A 21,196-nucleotide genomic window follows, 5' to 3' on the forward strand; every position below is an offset into this window, starting at 1 on the left:
TCTTCCATGTTGTGTGTCAGTCCAAGTCTTAGATTGACAGAGTGCTTCTTTTTACCTGTTTTTTTGCAAAAGATATAAAGTGAAATAAAAGAATAATGCGAATGCGATGAGCTTGTCCTCTTTTAAAGCAGTGATTGTGTGTGACTAGGAAGCAGTGAAGCAAATGCAACATGTACTTGAATTCGGAACGTCAAAGCTTTCTTTTCTCTTTACATCTATCCCAAACCATGCCCATTGAAGTAGTGCCATTAGGAGCAGGTAAGTCGAATCAATGGATGCTCAATCAGCGAAGCTCATATGGCTGTCTACAGGACAGGATGTTGGAAGAAGTTGCATCCTAGTCACCATTGGGGGTAAAAACATCATGCTTGATTGCGGTAAGTAACTTTTGAATACACAGCCTCCAGCAAGCTAAAACAGCTTCCAACAGGCATGCACATGGGCTATCAAGACGAAAGACGATTTCCAGACTTTAGCTACATATCCAAGACTGGCAACTACTCTGACATTTTAGACGCTGTCATTATCTCTCATTTTCACCTGGATCACTGTGGCGCTTTGCCGTTTTTCACTGAAATGTGTGGATACGATGGCCCTATCTACATGACACACCCCACCAAAGCCATTTGTCCCATATTGCTAGAGGATTACAGAAAGATTACTGTCGAGCGAAAGGGCGAAACCAACTTCTTTACCTCGGCCATGATCAAAAACTGCATGAAAAAGGTGATTCCCATCAATTTGCACCAGACACTCAAAGTAGACGACGACATTGAGATCAAGGCATACTATGCTGGACATGTGCTGGGTGCTGCTATGATCTACATTCGAGTGGGCCAAGAGTCGCTTGTCTACACGGGCGATTACAATATGACGCCGGATCGACATTTGGGCAGTGCCTGGATCGATAAAGTGAGACCTGATGTCTTGATTACCGAGAGCACGTATGCGACCACCATCCGTGATTCAAAGCGTTCCCGTGAGCGAGACTTTCTAACAAAGGTGCATGACTGTGTGGCCAATGGTGGTAATGTCATTATCCCTGTGTTTGCCTTGGGTCGTGCACAAGAGCTGTGTATCTTGATTGAATCCTACTGGGATCGTATGGGTCTGGACGTGCCCATCTACTTTTCCACTGGACTTACTGAGAGAGCAACCGAGTTTTACAAGCTATTCATCAATTGGACAAATCAAAAGATCAAGTCCACCTTTGCACAGAGAAATGCGTTTGACTTCAAGCACATCAAGGCGTGGAAAAAAGAGTACTTGGACAACAAGGGCCCCATGGTGCTATTTGCTACACCGGGCATGCTGAATGCGGGTACGTCGCTGCAGGTATTTACCAAGTGGGCACCTGATCCAAAGAACATGGTGATTATGCCGGGATATTGTGTCGCTGGCACAGTCGGTGCCAAGGTGTTGCTGGGACAGAAGCTCATTGAAGTCGATAAATTCACGCAGATACAAGTCAACTTGCAAGTAAGAAACCTCTCCTTCAGTGCACATGCAGACGCCAAAGGTATCATGCAACTGATTCGCATGTGTGAGCCCAGAAACGTGGTGTTGGTACATGGCGAACGTGGAAAGATGGACTTTTTGAGAAGCAATATCATGAAGGAGTTTGGTATAGCCTGTTACATGCCTGCCAATGGCTGCAGTATAAAGATGGAGACCAGCAGAGCACTCGAAGCCAAAATCAGCACAGACCTTCTGAAATCTCTGCTGAATAATAGCAACAAGATACCCTCCTCAGCGACAGCGCCATCCAGACCAAATACATCAGTGCCGATCAATGCCACGTTGTTGATGCATTTCAACAACAACGCTAATAAACAACAGCAGCAGCAGCAACAACAACAGCAACAAACAGCGCCTTCTATTGAAATTGTGAAATCAGACGCATTTGCAAGCACTGAAAAACAACAGCAACAACAACGCCGAGAGCTGTATTTCCAAGTAGAAAAAGGATTTCAAATTTCTACACTGCTATCCGACATGGCACACACAGAATCCATTACAGAAGACCTTCAGCGAAGAGTACTGGATCTACTGCAAGTCGCATTAGCAAGAACTGTAGGCCAAACGTGCTCCATTGAACGCCAAACTGCTAGCATCATTGTGCGAAGTGTATCACTATGGCTTCAGAATGTGCAGACGGTGTGTGTAAAGTGGAGTTTTGAAGATGAAGATCTGGCTAGTTTTATATTGGGCACAGTGAATACGGTACTGTATGATCAAGCATAGCAGCAATAAATAGGCCTACCATAGAGTGGTGTTTTTATTGTTATTAGGTTGGTATATATATATATATAAAAGTTAGGGTGATGTGGGTGCCGGTGGTTCTGGTGGTGGTGGAAGAGGAGGTATGATGCCAGTCGTTGCTGTTTTCAAATTTCTATCAATGACAGCAGGCGAGTAGTAAAAGTCAATAGGACTAAACATTGGACTTGGAGGTTCGTCCAGTGGTTGCTGTTTATTATGGTGGAGGGCTGGTGTCTGTGTTGTTGTTGGTATGAGTGAATCCGTCGCTGCATGGCTCAATGACAATCTCTTTTTATTGCGTGGATTATCTGCAGTAGCACTCTTCTTCTTTTTAAAAAAGCCTATCGATGACAGCAATAGCGATGGTTTCTTGGTAGGCGTCACATTGGAGTGATTGATGTGCTGAATGTACTCGGCTTTCTCTTGTGGTGTTACAAGCGTTGATTTGTTCTTTGGTGTGGGAGAAGTGGGGGATGTGGTTGTTGTGTGCGAGGTAGCTGCCTGTTGGAAATTGTCGTACCAATTGTTCAGTACGGGATCACTCTGCGATGGTGATTTCTTGTTGGATTTGTAGATTGGATTGAGAGGATAGGGATGCACATTACCGCTGCTGCTACCACTGTCATCGGGAGCATGCTGCTGTTGTTCCCATAGGTTGCTGACAGTGGGTACCTTTTTCTTTAATTGATCATTTACAGATCGCAATTCTTCATCCTGTTTGATGGGTATATTGATCTCTCGAATGGTCCGTTTTTCAGTCAACAGAGGCGGTGCTGCCACCTTTTTCCGTTGCATATCTAGAGGTTGGCTAAATTTCTTGTAGTTTGGAATAGCTGGGTAAATGAACAAAGCATGAGTGTCTACAATACATCAACTGCCCTCATCAAGCAACATACCAGGTATGCTGGATCCTGTCCGGTGACCTTTTACAAAATTCATCATCTCATGATTTGCTTCGAAATCTTCCATCGTAATCAACATTCTCTCACACGTTTGGTCATCTATGTTGAATGTACATGCCATCATACTTGAAAATCTACATGGCCTCACCATCAGTACATTTGCTTTTCATTTCTTCTTGTGTATACTTGCGTTTTGATCACTGCTTTTAAATAGTCCATCCGCTGCAGTTCAAGTGATTGAAATGTCTTGCAAGATTCTCGCCATTCGTTTATCCAATGCGCTGATTTCGATCGCATTTCGTGTATCGATCTTTGGTACTCGCAGTCTAGAACGTCAATGCTCTCAAAAGAAGCATTTGGATTCTGACATTCATCCACATACCGTTGCCGCGCCTATTCAATGATGCTAAGTGCACATGAAATGAACACACACATTTCGCACTATGTTGTACCTCTTCTATACGCTCTATCTGCAATTGCCTCAAACTTTGCGTTTCTATCATCTGGCTACTTGTCTATATAATAGCCCCCCCAAAAAAATGTCTTAATTATGAGCCTCTGCGTGTTACATTTTGTTCTTTTCATACGTTACAAACATCTTTATATTTTCTTGATCTGCGAGATAGTTTTTGAGCGGTAATTCCAGCATGTTTCGTATATATTGCCCCAAATCTACATGTGCTCTAGCACTCATCTCTGATGAAGTCAAAATGGTGCTAAAGCATTCTTCTATTTGATGCGACGATTCTGCTAGTTCGAGTAGTTGATTTCCGTACGCTTCCTCTATTTGAGCTCTGTAAACAGAGGTGTTCAATCATCAACTGCTTTATCCATATACGCCTGTAAAAGCGTACCTCTTTGCGAAATAGTTTTGTATAGCGATCGTAGACTGATTCGATGCTTCGAGTTTGCCTAGTAATATGTTGAGCGCAAGTTTATCTTGAGACTAGACAGAGTTACATATGAATGTTGAGTAATATGGCTTTTGGTTCTCTTTGTCCTGAACTTTATACCCAAAAGTTGTTCTCAATAGTCGCATCTGCAGTGCTCTCTAACAACATGGTTGTTGCTATGATGGAGGTGAAAAGAGGAGAAAGAGACAACTAAATGAAAACCGCCCCCTCCCCTCTTATGACTATATGGTGGTTGCACTTGCTGCTGCTATTGTACTACCTATTAATTTTGTGGCAACCGCCCAAAAATAAACGTGGTTTATCCAAAAAAGAGGCTCAAAGCCCTTAACAATGATGGCATCCAGATTTCTACTGATTTGCATCGTCCCTCTTGTTTGATTTACCAAAAGATCTAGTGCCTTGAGCTATAAAAGAAGCTTTTTTTTTCAATACACATCATGAAGCGGTTAGATTTCAAAAATCAAAAAGATGCATGGAAAGATCTACATCAACGGCCATGCAAATACTGCAAATCATTGTCGACATGCTCTCCAGTATTTTAGCAAGAGCATAGATGGATTCCAAACTGTAGAGTGATTTTCTTCTGCAACGCATGGAAATCGTGAATCTGGGCCTGATCAAGTATTTCATGCTCATGTATGGCTGCCATATTCAAGTTCCTGGCAGCCTTGTAATTCCTCACCATATATTTATTGTATAATTGTTGCATGCGTATACAAGCGCGTGCGCTTAAACCCAAAGATTCTACATTTAGGCAGAAAATTATTTACAAACACGCATTCATAGTTTAGGTGAATTTAGCCAAATCACGAACAGACACTGTACGGCTCAAATTTGTTTATTTGATTTATTTGCTCCAACAATGATCAGGAAGAGTACGTGTTTCAGGATTATCCTCAAAAGCTTTAATCATCCTACTAAACTCTTCAGTAGAATTTGTGCTTGGGTAAGGCTCCTTTGGGATCTCTTTTCCCAAGAAATTGCACATTCTTGTCCATCCTTCACCAAGCTCCATGATCAAGAGTCTTTCAGCAGGTACAGTCTTCTTGACATCTTCAATGTGATCCAAGTAAATCTTTTTGACTCTTTCCTCATCAGCGAATGCCTCCTTATCTGCAAAAAGACCATCCAAGCAGACAGTAGTCGTCATTCTTGTGAATCTTGCCATGGGTGAATCGCCAGGAGCTGTTAAGCCTACGGAAGCAGATTTGTGGATGGTGTTTTTGGCTGATTTATACCAACTCTCAGCACTGCGCACGGTAAGCAACACCTTGGCTTCAGGATACTTGGCGATCAAGTCCTTGTAAAATGTAACCGTGGGCCAATCTACAGCGGCATCGTAGTTGGCATATATCTTGTCCCAGTCAGCTTGATCCCTGTGCATGTACGCTTCATAGAAATCATCAGGGTTCATTTCCTGGTCCTCCCAGAATGATTTCATATGGTGTGTCTTGTATCTAATGTTCATGTTAACAATTAGTCATTTTTGCATGAATATTGCGCAATATGGCGAATGGATTACACACCCCAACATGTTCAAAGCAGTGCGAAGACTATCAGTTCCTGTTCTACCAAATCCTGCTCCAATAACTTCCAATGGCGCCATTTTTTATTATTATTCTTTTGTTTATTCGAGTGACAGAGAAGAAGAATGGGTTATTTCTGCAATATCATTTTTATATGTTTCATTGGAAATGATGTAAGCTCATTGATCGGCACCTGGATAAATTGATGCCTATTTGCATTGTATAAAGAACCATTTCTCACGAAAATATACCTCTGTACCATCCTGAGTCTAAATCAAAATTGAATTAGATTCGTTTTTTATAATTCTGCCGAGTTTAATACATTATGAGCAGTATGTTTTTGAATCGGTAGGACACTTTATGCAACTGCGCGCTGTTGTGTTACTATGTGTTTCGTGCTAGTATGTTGAAAATGATACATGGCACGGCTTGGTTATGATGCCGGGTTGCCGTTACAGGGACTACAACATTCAGGACCCTAACCCCACTGTATTGTCCATCATAAACAGAGTAAATTACAGAAGTATAGGTGAAGAATGCGGTAAAAATTAGAGATACATATAGCTTGACAAGGTGTTTGTTAAATTTTTGTTTATACACATAAATGTTGTTTGCTTCATGAGGTTTGATGCGCAAGTTATTATAAGCAGATGCATCAAACTATCAAGCTAGCTGGGTGATGAAAAAAAAAAAAAAAAAAAAGGAAGATTACCTATTGACGTTGGAGTCATGATAGTGCAAACTTCAGTAGCCACGTAAAGGCCGTCTGGTTTCAATATCAATAAATAAGACCTCGTTCTTGGAGATGTAGCCAGCACTTGAGCGCATTCTTTCTCAACAGATCAGCTTTGCGATTGCCTTTCTTGCATGCGGAGTCATTAGGCTTGTCCTCACTCAATTGTGTCATCAGTTGCCAGTGCTAACATGCAGAATAATGTTTCTTTGGCTTTCGTCCAACAAGTCGGCAATATTGAACAGTTTTACGACATTTGAGTGACACTCGGATACTTTGAGTTGCATCTTGCGTTTTAATGTCGAGTGCTATAATCATACCAAACACTGCAGCTTGCCTTTTCCACACAACCTTTCTAAGAGAACAGAAAAATGAATTGCTTGCCGCCAACATTGGCAGAGTACCAGTCTTCTTTGTTAGCACTGTATACGAAACTATGGCTTGGTAAGCTCCCGCCGATAACTTACCTACTTTTTTCAGCATATGAGTACCGCTAAGAAACAGTAGAGCTGTACATATGATCTTTTTTCATGGAATACCGTTCTGTTTAGATTCTAGGAAGAGCACCTTTCATATTAAGAGCGTGTAATCGACCGCAATAGTGCCGTGGATCATACGGCTCATGAATATAAACGCGAGCTCGTAAATTCGACTCAATTTTAGCTAATTAAAAAAAGAGACCAGATGGAAGAAAGGTGATACTCACCAACATGATGGTTGGGGTTGGATGATTGTGATGCTTTGCGCTTTTTGTTTAGCATAGGTCTAATATATATTTCTTTTTTGTCGTGTACTTTTTTTTTAAACCACACGTCAAGTCCTGGATGTGCAAAACAATTCTCGATTCCAACTTTAAACCTTCCAAAATTAAGCTTTGAGACTTTGATTCCAGAGCTTTTTTGAAAGTAGCATGCTCCTACAGCCAAATTTTGCGAGAAAAGTGTTGGTGTAGGATTTTAAATTGGATAGGTAGTTGCTAAGAAATATAGGGCTTTTGAAAATGGCCAGTTATGAGCAATGAACTACATATAAGAACCTGTTAATTACAAGCCATCACGAATAGTCGATCAATAATAGATGAGGCGCTGGAAAGCGCTGTATTTAAAGCTACTTGATAATACCTTGCTTTGTTGGTGGTTTGGCAAAATTTTTAAGCTATGATGCCCATTTTACCAAGAACGAGGAGCAACTTTTCTACGCCCTATGCTGAAGCTAAAGTCTTCTTATCTGGAAGGTTATATGCCTACTTTATACGGGGTTGGAGGTCTCTAAACATATAAACAGATCTTCAATCGCTACATTGGTTGTCAAATAATTAAGCGACCGTACAAAGGGTAAAGGTAATCGGTATATAATATGGAAAAATCCAGTGTTCCGACACTATTATTAGTACAACTGCCAGTTTAACGAAGTTTCTATTCTATTATCAACTAAATTTTGCTCCTTGTGTTTGCTTTACAAAATAAAATCTCATTTGGGCACCTATTGCAATGCTTTCAATCAGAGAATCGAGTTTTAACTCCCAAATTTGGAGGTTACCATGGCAAAAACACGTCTTTCTCCAATAACAACAGCATAGAAGCGTCCATACGGTGTTCAAGTCGATAAACTAAATTCAGAGCGTGTATTGGCTAATGTCGACGCGCAACATAAAACTTATATGCGCCACTACTGTAGCAAACATTAGCGTCCGAGCAATTGATTTTGAATAATTTTGCTGAAGCTGATCTTTTCGGCCGTGTAGCTCCGTGAATCCATTTAAATTCGATTTCACTACAGTTTGCTGATGTCGACTCTTGTATCACAGGGTTTATAGATATTATGAATCTCTGTTTAGTCGATTTTGATATATAACTTTGTTGTTTGTTCCCACATCGTGCTGACATCGACACAACATGTCCAATAATAGCCATTTATCCTTAATAATTATTATGAGTTTTATCCAACATCGTGGATAGTGTTAAGCACAAAGAATAAAAGGATTATTATTTGTAGCTTATAAAAAATGTTCGATATTATAAAAACAAGAAAAGACTTATTTGAATAAGATCAGACACAAAAACTAAAGATTTATTGATGAAGACAAGAGTTATTCTATTTATACTAAGTTATGGATGCCAAAGTAGCAGTTTATCTTTTACAACGCTTATTACATCTGGTGAACCTCAGCATCTAGATAGCTGAGATGCACTTCAATTATCATAGCTTGTCCATGTTGTTGCACAACACAGACATATCTACCCATCAAAAGTACCTTAATCTTTATAGACAGTTGTAGCCCTTCTGGCACAACATGCGCTCTAGAATTAGAATAAACGCTTCTATCACTTAGGAATTGAGTTTCGTACACTGCAAAATACCAGGGTCATCAGGTAAAATTGTAATTTACGTATGATTTTGGCAACACAACCTACTACATCTTATTTTTAGGTCAAAATCCGTTCATATCTAGCCAATTTCAAGCACGAATAACTTATGCTACGAAGCGTTTTGAGCGCTTGGAATAGCACCAAGTGGCTCCTCTTGATTGCGCTTTACTTATTGATACTTTATCTCGACTTTTTTTTTGGGTAATTGCAAATCCATGAAAATCCTTACTTTTTTGTGAGTACTAGCAAGGAAAAATTCTTGAAAAACAAATGATCGCGTTTTTCACCCCAAAAATGAAGACTTTTACTATGATACATATTAGATCAAATTGATCGTAAAGATGGAATGCAACATTAAAGGCTCTTTCTATGAGATTTGTATATGCTAAGTGTTGACACATTTACAGAAAACCTGTTTTCATATTTTTGCGAATTGCTCGTTATTTTCAGTCTAAAAGCTAAATGTAGCCAACATTATTCGATGCGCCTTCATTGACTCTTTATAAATGCATTAGAAAGTAAAGTATAATAACGGCAATTTTTATAGTCGAATTAAGCAAAAACGTTTGAAGAATGTAAATTCAAGTCAAATTTGAACACGAAAATACCCACTACACAATTTCAAGTTAAAGCGCAGCAGTTGCAGCTGCCACGGCAGAAAGCTGAGACTAAATTTACTGGCCGTGACGTCGAGTAGGGCGCCCTCTCATTTCTCCGTATCTCCCTTTTTTTTTACCCTTTTTTGCAAAACGCGTTTAATATCATACAATATTGGTTTTGGAACCTTTTTAATTGAAAATAACATTCTAACTTCTGATAACACGGCCTTGCAATGTTATAAATATCTGATACTGCTTCTGTGAAGTGGAATATATTAGGTACCAGTCGATAACGAGCATTGGAAGACGTAAAATCAGCACTAATCGAATTTGTTTATTAGGTTTCGATACTTTTTTCTGTCTTTTGACGTGGGTGCTGCTGCTGTTACTTCTCTGCTATCTCTGCTATCTGCTTCTTTGGTCTTTGTCTGGTCTCTGGTGTCATTCATTCTTCGGTTTTTCTGCAGTGGTGGTGCTGCTGCTGCTGCTAATCTGGTCTTTCCTGGTCTACTGTCTTTGGTGCATGCTCTCTCTCTGATTTATATCCGGTGTTTGCGTATTCTCTGGTCTATCTGTGGCTGTGGTAAGTGGTAAGTATCTTCTTTCTTCTGGTTGCAATGGTATAAAGCTTCTTTGAACATTTGTATTATTGCTTCCTTTCTCATGATAATGCATTCATGATGTTTTCTTTGTATCGCCTTCTTCTTCTTTTGCTGGTTTTGTTTCCTCTGTGGCTTCACATGGAACAACATTAGTCATTATGTTGTATTGCAAACTTATGATACCACTACTGTTGCTTTTGCAGTTGTTGTGCGTGTTTGTGTTGCTTTACATCCGACTATTACTACCATGCACGTTGCTCATGTATGCATTTTTGTTGCAACAACAACGAGCTTTTTTGAATATCTTTGATATTGTATTTGTGATATGCTTTTCTTTGATCCACTTTTTGTGAGTGTCCTTTTTTTTCCCTACGTACTACTATACTCTTATAGTATTATGCTCCTTTCTTTTATTATTGTTATGTTTTTTGAAGCATATCTTTTTTACGTTGTGTGGATGTGCCTATCCCTGAAGCTCAACAAGACTTTATCCGAGGCTAGGAGGTAGATAGGCCGCCTCCACTTGGTTACCGCTACTTACTTTAGTGATGATTGAGAGTCTCAATGCCAGAATTTAAAGCTAGGTGGTGTAAGTAAGGCATGCTCTAGCACCTGGGGGAAGTTTGATGATAGCAGCGGCTATATTGCTATTATAGCGGCGCTTAAAATTTTGCCTCACATCAAAACAGGGGGAAACCCTCGCAAAATTTTTTTTAGGTCAGCGGAGTTTTCAAGCAATCTGATTGGCTCCCGGGTTGAAAGAGAAAAGGTCAACAACTAGTTGATTTCTTATTAATTTGTCAATTATCATGATTTTTCGTTTGTAATAAAAGGCTATATTCAAAAGTAAGATAGGGTACAATTACCTGAGCTGGCGGTCATTCATTACAAAAGCTTATGTGAATGTCGCTTATCTTCTTATGCGGAGAAGTTATAATATAGATACTACTGCAGCATAGCGTTGTTTGCGTTGCCGTTACAACAGTATTTATTTAAGATGGCTAAAGAAGCGGCTGCTCCTATGCTGAGTAATTGGGCGAGGAGCCCAGTCATCTTCTTGCTATTCTGTAGCAAATGCGATACGACAGGAGGAAATCCCTTAAAGTTACACTATTTTCATGTAACATTTCTACCCTTATACATCACATTGCACAGGGTTTGTATTATACATCTACTATAATCTGCCTTTACTAGGTTTACTTAGTAAATAGGCTTGCTATAAACTATACTTATGTGCTCTTAATTAGCGAGCAATTTCAACAGTATATGCTTACTGACTTTGTGAAATGAAGCCAATCCGCTCTGCATTCATATGCTTTATCCAGCTACCATATTGAGATGTAAACTGTGTGTGCACTGGGTTAGATGTACGATACCGATTTATACTATAAGAAGGATATAAGCTTTAAATACGTTAGTATAATAAGATTTATACTACTGTATACGAGCCTTTCAGCACTTTGGGTGGTTTCCTGACCTACGTTTCGCTTCAGTGGAAACCAACCTACGTTCAAACAGCTCGCGCTGCCGCGGGCCTTTGGCTAATGTCACTAAATTAATATAGCTAAAATGTTAGAAGAACCTTGATTATTGATTGATACATAATCACTAATCATATGAGTGTTTATGCTTTGGATGGTTTTCTACCTTCACTTCGCTTCGGTGAGACCCAACCTGCGCAGCGGCAGCTCGTGCTACTTGTGGAATACATCCACTATGATCTGCATTCAGACAGTTCATCCAATTATCAGATTTAGATATAAACTATATGTACACTGGATTAGATGTACGATATCGATTTATACTATAAGAAGATATGAACTTCAGATACGCTAGTACTATAAGATTCATACTATATAAGATATAGGTTATAGATGGCACATCGGACATGGATGGTGCTATAGACTTATACTTGTATTCCGACATTGACTACGGATGTTTGCCATATCTGAATAAGCATCAAGATTAATGCAATATGAGCTTGTTGCTTCAGATGTGCACTTCATGATCCACGCTATAAGACACATGCTTATATCCGTGATACTAGCTACAGATACTTTATGTACTACAGACTTGTATTGTATATGAGACATGCTATAGACATGCATACGATATGCTATAGCCATGCCATATATCCAGATACATGCTAAAGATGTATGCTCAGCGATATACACTCAGATATGTACTATTGATATAGACTTAGGAAACTGTACCTATCCGATACATGCTACTAGATTGATATTAAGTATCCTTATAGAAAGGATAGATCAGGAAGGTACTTCGGATGAGAGTCTAATTATTCATCCAGGCAAAGCTAAATCATGATTAGCTTGCTGGAGTTGTCTTTTAGCATGATTAGACATTAGTTGATCTGAGTTGACTTACTTGTCAATTTGATTAGTAGAGCTTTTATCCATTGTTATAGTATATAAGAAGGATCATCTACCTGGCCAGTAGAGAGATTTCAGTTTACTTTACACCTGTCAGTTTGATAATAAAACATACCTTTATCAAGTTGACATTACTGTTTTTTTTTTATTCTTTTTTTTCCGTGAATTTTAGTCTATCAAGCCTCAAATTCCACACAAGAATGTACCTAATACAGCAAAATTTGGGCGTATTTGAGTCGTGTTTTCTTGTGCCAGAAGCCGTTTTAGATTGTCAGAATAGCACCAAACAACTGCCCTCATCTGGCAGTTACTTTCTGACACCTTTGCTCAACTTTTTGGGGATCAAAAAAACATGGTCAAAATTCGACCAAAAAGCATGAGGTGCCCCTCATGATTTTCATTGAAAACCAAACTGTTGTGCCAGAAGGGCTACAACTGTCTATAAAGATTAAGGTACTTTTGATGGGTAGATATGTCTGTGTTGTGCAACAACATGGACAAGCTATGATAATTGAAGTGCATCTCAGCTATCTAGATGCTGAGGTTCACCAGATGTAATAAGCGTTGTAAAAGATAAACTGCTACTTTGGCATCCATAATTTAGTATAAATAGGTTAACTCTTGTCTTCATCAATAAATCTTTAGTTTTTGTGTCTGATCTTATTCAAGTAAGCTCCTTCCTGTTTTTGTGATATCAAACATATTTTATAAGCTACAAATTATAATACATTTATTTTTTGTGCTTAACATGTACTATCAATTTGTACTGCTGTATTCATGTTACTAGCCTATCTAACTCGCTACGCTCGATGACGGCGTCGTCTTGGGGGCTCTGGTCGAAGACATTTCAAATCAGATACAATAAAAATTTGGTATATCAACAAGTAGATTTTAAAGAATCAATCAGTAGTAAAAGAAAGGTTATATCAGAGTTAGGGGGAGGGGAGATATCCTCCTTCGGCATCCCCTTTGCTTATACACTGATATCAAACAAACGCTATTATTATTGAGATGATGTGAAAACAGTTCAAGTTTTATGCAGCATTTGTATACTAGATTCTCCATTATGTCACATCTTCTGGTAGTAGAGTTGTAATGTCATTCGCTGGTGTTGCTCTTGAGATGACGACATAAAGCTGACCATGTATAAATACAGGACTTCTATAAGATCTACGATGACTTTTTTAAGAGATTGTCATTGCAAACGACGCCTTTATAGGGAAAACTCCCAACAAAAACAAAAAAATTCAAGCTAATCGGCTGTCCTTTCGATTTCATGAATCCTATTTAATCAGTATCGCAATCATCGTTGTCATCATCATTACGATCATTAGAAAGGCATTTGGGTTAGCAGCAGTAGCGCAGCACGCCGCTACTGCCAAAGCCACTTCAAACTCAATCTATTTTTTCTGTTCAAGATTGGCCAAATATTGCACTTCTTCGACTTGATTGATCTATTTTACGGGATCCGATTATATAAATTGTGATGATCTCCCTATGCTTCCTAATACTGGTCCCTGGTGGTAGGGCGAAGTGGTAGAACTCCCGTATGCCAACGGGAGGATCCCGGTTCAAATCCTGGTGAACGCAAGTTGTTTGATTTTTTTGACCTAGTACTGATGTCCTCGTTTGGTGTTTTGTGCTCTTATCCATGATCTATATTTTGACGATTTCCGCAAGACTGTACTGGCTCTAGGAGTCGCACCTTATTAGTAGTAGATTTCTTTCCCAACTTAGTTCAAAAAATATCTTATTCCCCTTCATTGCAGACATTGGGTCCACCAACAGTCTTGTCTATCACTCATAGCGACATTTACAGGACTTTAAATAAAACCTGGAGCTCGTCTCCCCTACAAAAAAAAAAAATGCTTCCTAATACTGCACATGGCTCTTTCCAGTAAAAAACAGAAACAGACTGGTACACCAGTACCTGGTCAAAAAAGTTATGCTGCCGCAGTCAGACCTCGCATTACTACCACCCCACACTCTCTCATGCATGGAGAGGTTGTTCCTGTACGCAATGGTACACCTACCAACCCTACAACCCCTTCAACCAACCGCAAAATCAAAACTCGAATTTGGCGAAACGCTCGTACCAGCGATGGATACTTTCTAGACATATCCAAGGTCGCTACTATGACTGAACAGCAACATTTGAAGATCATTGATCAGCAATATAAGGCTTCCAACTTCCTTGGTATCAAGTTTTTGGGTAAAAACGCTCAACGATACATCGAAGTCTATCCCAATAAGGATATCGTCGAGCGATTCCTCACCGAAGGTGTCATATACGAAACCGAGAACTCCAAGATTCAACTCTTCCCTTGCAAAGCTGTGGATGGAGAAGGTAAATTGATCCAGATTACTCTAACGGACATCCCCTTCCTACCTCAAGAACAATTATTACAAGAACTATCCACGGCCATAGGGGCCTTTGGAAAAATTTTAGATATTGGGCTCAATTATGAACAGTCCATGGGTTGGTTTATGGGCTCCGGCTATGCGATTATCCAGCAGCAATCAAATGTCAAGTACCCTACCCTACACCACAGCATTACTTGGCAGACAGCCACTCAGGAGGAGGAATTCTGTCATGCAACTTTCCCCGACATGGCTACCTGGTGTCGCTACTGCCATGAAGAGGGCCACACCAAGTTTGAATGCCCCAAGGCAATGGCCCGCATCATATGTTACAACTGTGATAAAGCTGGACACCGTCAGGATACATGTACGAAACCCAGGAAAGGATCTTCGGATCGTGAATTTAAGAAGGCTCGCAAGATCCCATCTAACACACCCTCTGTCGAAGCCAACAAATCCCAATGGGCCCCCAGTAATATTAAGAACTCAAATGCGGGCAAGGAGCAAACTCAAGGGCAACAACAACAGCAAGATCAGGAACCAAAGCAAGATCTTAAGGCTAATGCTATGCCACCTATTAACTTATCGCAAGCAACTCAGTCTGGAGATTTGCCAGACAAGCAGGGCGAATCCGCAGATGAGGACAGCACTAGTCAGGTTACTCCAATGTCTACCGATGAAGAGGACGATGAGGATTATCAGCCTTCCACAAGTGATTCAGAGGATGAATCAGACAGCGAGGCAGAGCGTACAACGGAGGAGATGAGTGATGTGGAAACGAATGGAGGTGAAATAGCTACTCTCATGAGCGACCAACAGCAAACACTATCTCCATTTAGCATGAAATCCGTCAACGGTGATAGCAACACCAACACCCAGACAGCTTCTCCCGAAAATCATAACGATTCTACGGTTCGCCACCAGAATTTGTTATAATTATGACGAAGAACATCTCTTTCAAATACGCTTCACTAAACTCCAACAGTCTGGTGAAAGCAGGCCATCCACAAACACAATCATCATACCTCCGCCACATTCGACTTCAACAGTTCAACATAATATCACTCCAAGAAACTCACGCTACTGATACTACTATTACTTCAATTGAATTACAATTACAAGCTCAACAATACTTATGGACATACTACTGCGGTATTGTCTCTTATTCTTCAGATTATATACTGACCAAGATTGCTACTAGTCACCTATATGAATCTGATAGATACATTTTTTGCAAGGTTCATCACCCTCACAGCTTTTATGAACCTTTTTACATTTTAAATTTATATGCGCCTGCAACCTCTGACCACCGCCCTCGACAGGAGTTCTTCGAATCTATATACACCTTGCTCTCGACGCTCTCCGAGACCATTGACCTCGAACGACTACTGATATCAGGGGATTTCAATTATGATTATGCACGGGACATCAACAATGCCTCTCGTATCTCGAGGACATCGTTGAACTGGTTGGGCTATTTAGATCAGCACTTCCACAACTGCATGATCCTCAATGACATGGACACGGTGCCAACTTATCAACATGCCTTTTCCACAATCGACTACGTATATGCTGGACATGCGCTACGACACTTGCTGAGCGATGCGAACGTTGGATTTATTCCCCTCTCTTGGTCGGATCATGCCATTCTTGAAATTACTCTCAAGCTTGGAAAATCCAAACTGGGCCCAGGACTGTGGAGGGGCAATCCCTGTTACGCAAACAACCCAACATTTCGGAAACAACTTGAAGAGACAATTAACGCCACCATGGATACAATGGAGGTGAACATGACACCGCAAGATCAGTGGGAACACATTAAACGGATAACCAAAAAGGCTATCCAAAAGTTTGGGGTGAAACACGTGAACTGGCGTAGGATGAGTATCAAGCATTTGGAACGCAAACGGAATCGACTATTGAGATCCAAGCCTCCCATTGCTACTCTCCGCATACTACTACCGCGAATTGACTCAATGCTTCAAATCTTACAACAGGAACTGGTAGATATTGCTGCACTTAAGGCTGGGGATATCTGGCGTGAAAAAGGGGAGAAATCTGCCGGTTACTTGAAGCGATTACACCAAAAGCGAACATCTCAACAATATATGGCGTCAATTCAAGCACCTGATTCTTGTAGAGACCTCACAAATAGGGGAGCAAGTATTATGATTACTACAGAGGTGGTAAATAGTGCCGTGGTTAATGGTGACCCTTATATGGGTGTGACTCCAAGGGACTTTGGTGGTGCTGGTGCTACTGAAGACAGCCTTGTGGAGCAAGGTGAAACGAGGCTTCCTATGGATGGATCTGGTGCTGAACCAACAGACGATGCTGACACGCATGATGGTGCTGCTCAGGCCGGTAACAGCTCTCCTGGATGGCGGCCCTGGATCTCAGGCCAAATCGAAGACATGAAATCGTTCGCATGGCAATACTATGCAGATTTATACAAAGCTGACCCTGTGGCACCTGAACACATTGAAGCCTACTTAAACTCAATAACCTTTGAGAAAGTTTTGACCGCCGATGAACAGCAATCCTTGACAGATAATATTACAATGGATGAGCTACTGCAACAAGCGAATCGCTCAATGAAGGCAACCGCTCCTGGTAGTGATGGCCTGGCATATCCTTTTCTGTCGCTTTTATTCAGTATGGCCCGTTTGGAAAAACTTGTCTTGCAGGTATACAATGATGCTCTCAATGGTATCTTTCCCTCCTCCTGGCATGATCTGCGTATTCGTCTTTTACCAAAGAAAGGATTGCTTGCACTCCTTAAAAATTGGCGCCCAATCTGTCTTTTAGGATGTGATGGCAAAGTCTTTACCAGACTTCTTGCCCACCGCATGGCTCCTATCCTTGGTCGTATTATCAATCCGTTTCAATCTGGGTTCCTTCAGCAACGCTTCATCTGTGACAATGGCATGGCTTTGTCGATGGTCTTGGAAGAGGCTCGCGCCTTCAACCACACTGGTGCTGGTATCCTGTTGGACCAAGAGAAAGCCTACGATCGAGTGAATGCTGACTATCTGTGTGCTGTTCTTCTCCGGCTTGGGTTCCCAGCCAGTTTCGTGTCCTGCGTCAGACTCTTGTTTTTTGGCAATGATATGTACATCAACATCAATGGGTACTTCACTCCCGCTGTCAAACAGGAACGGGGTATCCGTCAGGGTGATCCCCTGTCACCGCTGCTCTTTGATGTGGCCCTTGAACCATTCCTTCTTTCCATATTGCAGGATCCCTACTTCCATGGCTTCCATGTGAGTAATGGTACATCTGCCGAGGTGGCTCCTCGTGTGTCGCCGGCGATCAAATGCCTTGCGTACGCGGATGATGTCTGTGTCCTCCTTCGCGATGAATTAGATCTGTATCGTCTCCAGCAACATATGGCCAACTATGCCGCCGTGTCCAATGCCAAGTTCAACGAAGACAAATCGGAGGCCTTTTCGCTGTCTGGTCGTCGGTCGCTGGCATGGGTGAGGGCCTTCGAAGAAATCAACGTTCACACCTACCACCACCAAGGCTCCACTGCGGCTTTTCGGTACTTGGGTCTGTATTTTGCATACAACCAAGCGCAACGGGCCCAAACGGAAGAAATGCTGCTCAACTCTGTTCAAACTCAATGTGCCATCTACAGTCAACGCCAATTGTCTATCATGGGTCGCGTTACCATTGTCAACAGTCTGATTCTATCCAAAATATGGTACAGCCTTCGAATGCTCAGGCCGACCAAAAGGTTCTTAGAGAAGGTCAAGTCGTGTGTCTACCAGTTTGTCTGGAAAAAGAAGCGGCCGTTAATACGCAAGGATCTCATCTTCCTGCCTAAATCTAGGGGTGGTCTTGCCGTTCTCGACCCTTCTCTCCAACAGCATATACTCCAAAAACGCTGGCTCAATTATCTCGTCGAACCGCAGAAGTATCCGTCTTTCCTGCTACCTTTCTTGATCTCACATCTGTCACTGCTCCCAGGGTCCTCAGACTTCCCCTACATGGCTTTCCTCGATGCTGAATGCCGCAAGTCCTCTCTGCTACATAAGGATCTTTCCATTTGGCATTCCATCTTCGCATCGTATGATTACTTCGAGTTCCCTGACCTTCGCCAGGTTGAGGTCATTCCACTACAGACCATCATGCGATTGCCTCTGCACAAACTCCTCACTGGGCTTAACGATGATCACTGGCTCAAACGTCACCCCAAGTTCCCCGCCAACAAGTTCCTGCTCTTCGATAGCCATCAACAACGGTTACGTCTCCGTGTTGCGTCTGAATATCCTGTCTACCGGCATCTTTGTGCCTCCCTGTACCAAGAAATCCTAGTACTCAAAACAGTTCATCTGGTTCCTGGTGTCTGGCCCCACATCCTGCACCCCCCTCCCACTCCAGCTTGGACTGGACAAACTTTGACTTCTTTGGTACTCTGGGCATCACCGATAAGTGGAAGCTGTATCACCCCAGCACATATCGCCAACAGCAACAACAGCTGGTCCCATCAGAACATCGGTTTACCAATGTCATGGTCAAAGCACTGTGGTCCTCCCCTGCCCACCCTGCTGCCAGAACGGTTCTTTATCGGGCACTGTCGCGATGCATCCCACATAAGACCTATCTGCGCACCATTGGCTCTGTGGAAACCCCCATCTGTCCCTTTTGTGCCCAAGGCATTGATACATTGAGGCATTTTATTGTCGACTGTCCTGTCAAATGGCAACTATGGCAAACCGTCCTGTCTCAGTACTACTCCAACTTTCCTCTGACATCTGAAATCATCTATGGCACAGTGCGTTATTTGCATCTCCCTCACTTTATCAAAGATCGATCCAAGTATATTGCCGTCATTTCTACCATTTTCTGGCAGATGTGGAATCTATACTGGCTCCACGGTAGCCAAAATCCTTCACCCCTCTCCGCTGCCTCAATTGAGCGCTTTCCTTCCAGGACAGTTTGTCTTATTGACAAACTGCTTCCGACCAACACATAATCGTTTATTAGATAGTCAGTTCGTTGTTCGAGGTCCACCACTCCGCGATGTGTCCCTCAAAAAAAAAAAAAAAAAAAAAAATAATATTTGAATAAAATAAAATATTAACTACAAAAAAAAAAAAAGCTTCCTAATACTGGACTTTAAATAAAACCTGGAGCTCGACTCCCCTACAAAAAAAAAAAAAAATGCTTCCTAATACTTGCCCCTGGTGGTAGGGCGAAGTCGTAAAACTCCCGTATGCCAACGGGAGGATCCCGGTTCAAATCCTGGTGAACGCAAGTTGTTTGATTTTTTGAAGTAGTACTGATGTCCTCGTTTGGTGTTTTGTACTCTATCCATTATCTATACGAGCCTTTCAGCACTTCGGGTGGTTTCCTGACCTACGCTTCGCTTCGGTGGAAACCAACCTACGTTCAAACGGCTCGCGCTGCCGCGGGCCTTTGGCTAATATCCCAAAATTAATATAGCTAAAATGTTAGAAGAGGAACCCTGATTGTTGATTGATATATAATCACTAATCATATGAGTGTTTATGCTTCGGATGGTTCTCACCGAAGCGTAGCGAAGGTAGAGAACCAACCTGCGCAGCGGCAGCTCGTGCTACTGATTGCTCTTGCGTATTTTATCAAAATACTGCTACTTTCATTTTGACCTTCCACTTACACATAGTAGCCCTTCATATTATCTGTGGATCTGATTCTTATGTGATGTTCTACATCCATATACACGTAGCTACTTCATATACGGGCAAGCAGCATACTGGTATTCCCACTTTTTAATCCTTAGTGTCCCTAATACAGCAAAATATGAGTGCATTTGAGCTGAATTTTCTTGCGTTCAAGGCCGTTTTAGATCGTCAGAATAGTCCCAAATGGTTGCTTTCATCTGGCAGTTACTTTCTGACACTTTTGCTCGACTTTTTGGGGATCAAAAAAACATGGTCAAAAATCGACCAAAAAGCATGAGGTATCCCTCATGGTTTTCATCGAAAATCAAACGATCTCATTTTTCATCTTGATAATGGAGACTTTTACTATGGTATATCTTGAATCAAAATGTTTCTATCAATCCAAAGCAACCTCTGAAATTATCTTTGTGGGGCTTTGATATGTAAAATTTCGACATTTTGGCCATAAACCTCTTTTCATATTTTTACAAATCATTTAATAAGTGTATTCAAAACATCTATTTTACTTAGTACCATTGGAAGCGCCTTGAAAAGTACTCCAGGAAAGCTTAAGGAAGCATGGGGTGATTATCATACTTCACTTAGTCGAATCTGCAAAAATAGCTCGATCGAGTCCAGAATCATCAAAATTTGTCCAATCTAGAACAGACTATGATTCTGGGTTTGAATTAATTTTGGTTGGTAGGGCCAGCTGGAAAACTCATGCCCTTTTCATAAGGCAATACAGTAGTAAATGCCCTTGAAGCGTATAGAAAGTAGGTGGCAGGTCATAGCACTATCGTTTATAATGATATTTTATTGCCTTCTATATCGTTCATAATGATATTTTATTGCATTCTATATTTAATAACGTTAGTCTGGACATT

The 21,196-nt window shown here is 41.2% G+C and overlaps 5 protein-coding genes across 5 annotated transcripts; 2 read left to right on the plus strand and 3 right to left on the minus strand.

Moving 5' to 3' along the window:
* Window positions 1-227: 227 nt before the first annotated feature.
* Window positions 228-2,244, plus strand: AMS1_2 (Glycoside hydrolase, 38 vacuolar alpha mannosidase; the record flags this gene model as incomplete). Its single annotated transcript, XM_064828301.1, has 3 exons — window positions 228-258; window positions 312-377; window positions 431-2,244. 3 exons carry the CDS (start codon window positions 228-230, stop codon window positions 2,242-2,244), a joined length of 1,911 nt encoding a protein of 636 aa, XP_064685503.1.
* A 72-nt stretch (window positions 2,245-2,316) lies between these two features.
* ATC70_009062 (uncharacterized protein) lies at window positions 2,317-3,057 on the minus strand (the record flags this gene model as incomplete). The annotated part of the gene is made up of 1 exon (XM_064828302.1): window positions 2,317-3,057. One exon carries the CDS (start codon window positions 3,055-3,057, stop codon window positions 2,317-2,319), a length of 741 nt encoding a protein of 246 aa, XP_064685504.1.
* Window positions 3,058-3,729: 672 nt separating this feature from the next.
* ATC70_009063 (uncharacterized protein) lies at window positions 3,730-4,225 on the minus strand (the record flags this gene model as incomplete). Its single annotated transcript, XM_064828303.1, has 3 exons — window positions 3,730-3,958; window positions 4,019-4,110; window positions 4,178-4,225. The coding sequence occupies 3 exons, from the start codon at window positions 4,223-4,225 to the stop codon at window positions 3,730-3,732; spliced, it is 369 nt and encodes a 122-aa protein (XP_064685505.1).
* A 700-nt stretch (window positions 4,226-4,925) lies between these two features.
* Window positions 4,926-5,684, minus strand: ATC70_009064 (Tr-type G domain-containing protein; the record flags this gene model as incomplete). Its single annotated transcript, XM_064828304.1, has 2 exons — window positions 4,926-5,535; window positions 5,605-5,684. The coding sequence occupies 2 exons, from the start codon at window positions 5,682-5,684 to the stop codon at window positions 4,926-4,928; spliced, it is 690 nt and encodes a 229-aa protein (XP_064685506.1).
* An 8,497-nt stretch (window positions 5,685-14,181) lies between these two features.
* On the plus strand, window positions 14,182-19,639 carry ATC70_009065 (CYTOSOL_AP domain-containing protein; the record flags this gene model as incomplete). Its single annotated transcript, XM_064828305.1, has 3 exons — window positions 14,182-15,587; window positions 15,644-19,073; window positions 19,133-19,639. 3 exons carry the CDS (start codon window positions 14,182-14,184, stop codon window positions 19,637-19,639), a joined length of 5,343 nt encoding a protein of 1,780 aa, XP_064685507.1.
* Window positions 19,640-21,196: the final 1,557 nt, after the last annotated feature.

Source organism: Mucor velutinosus (genome assembly GCF_035048745.1).
Source record: "Mucor velutinosus strain NIH1002 chromosome Unknown tig00001563, whole genome shotgun sequence".
In the NCBI taxonomy this organism is placed as follows: domain Eukaryota; kingdom Fungi; phylum Mucoromycota; class Mucoromycetes; order Mucorales; family Mucoraceae; genus Mucor; species Mucor velutinosus.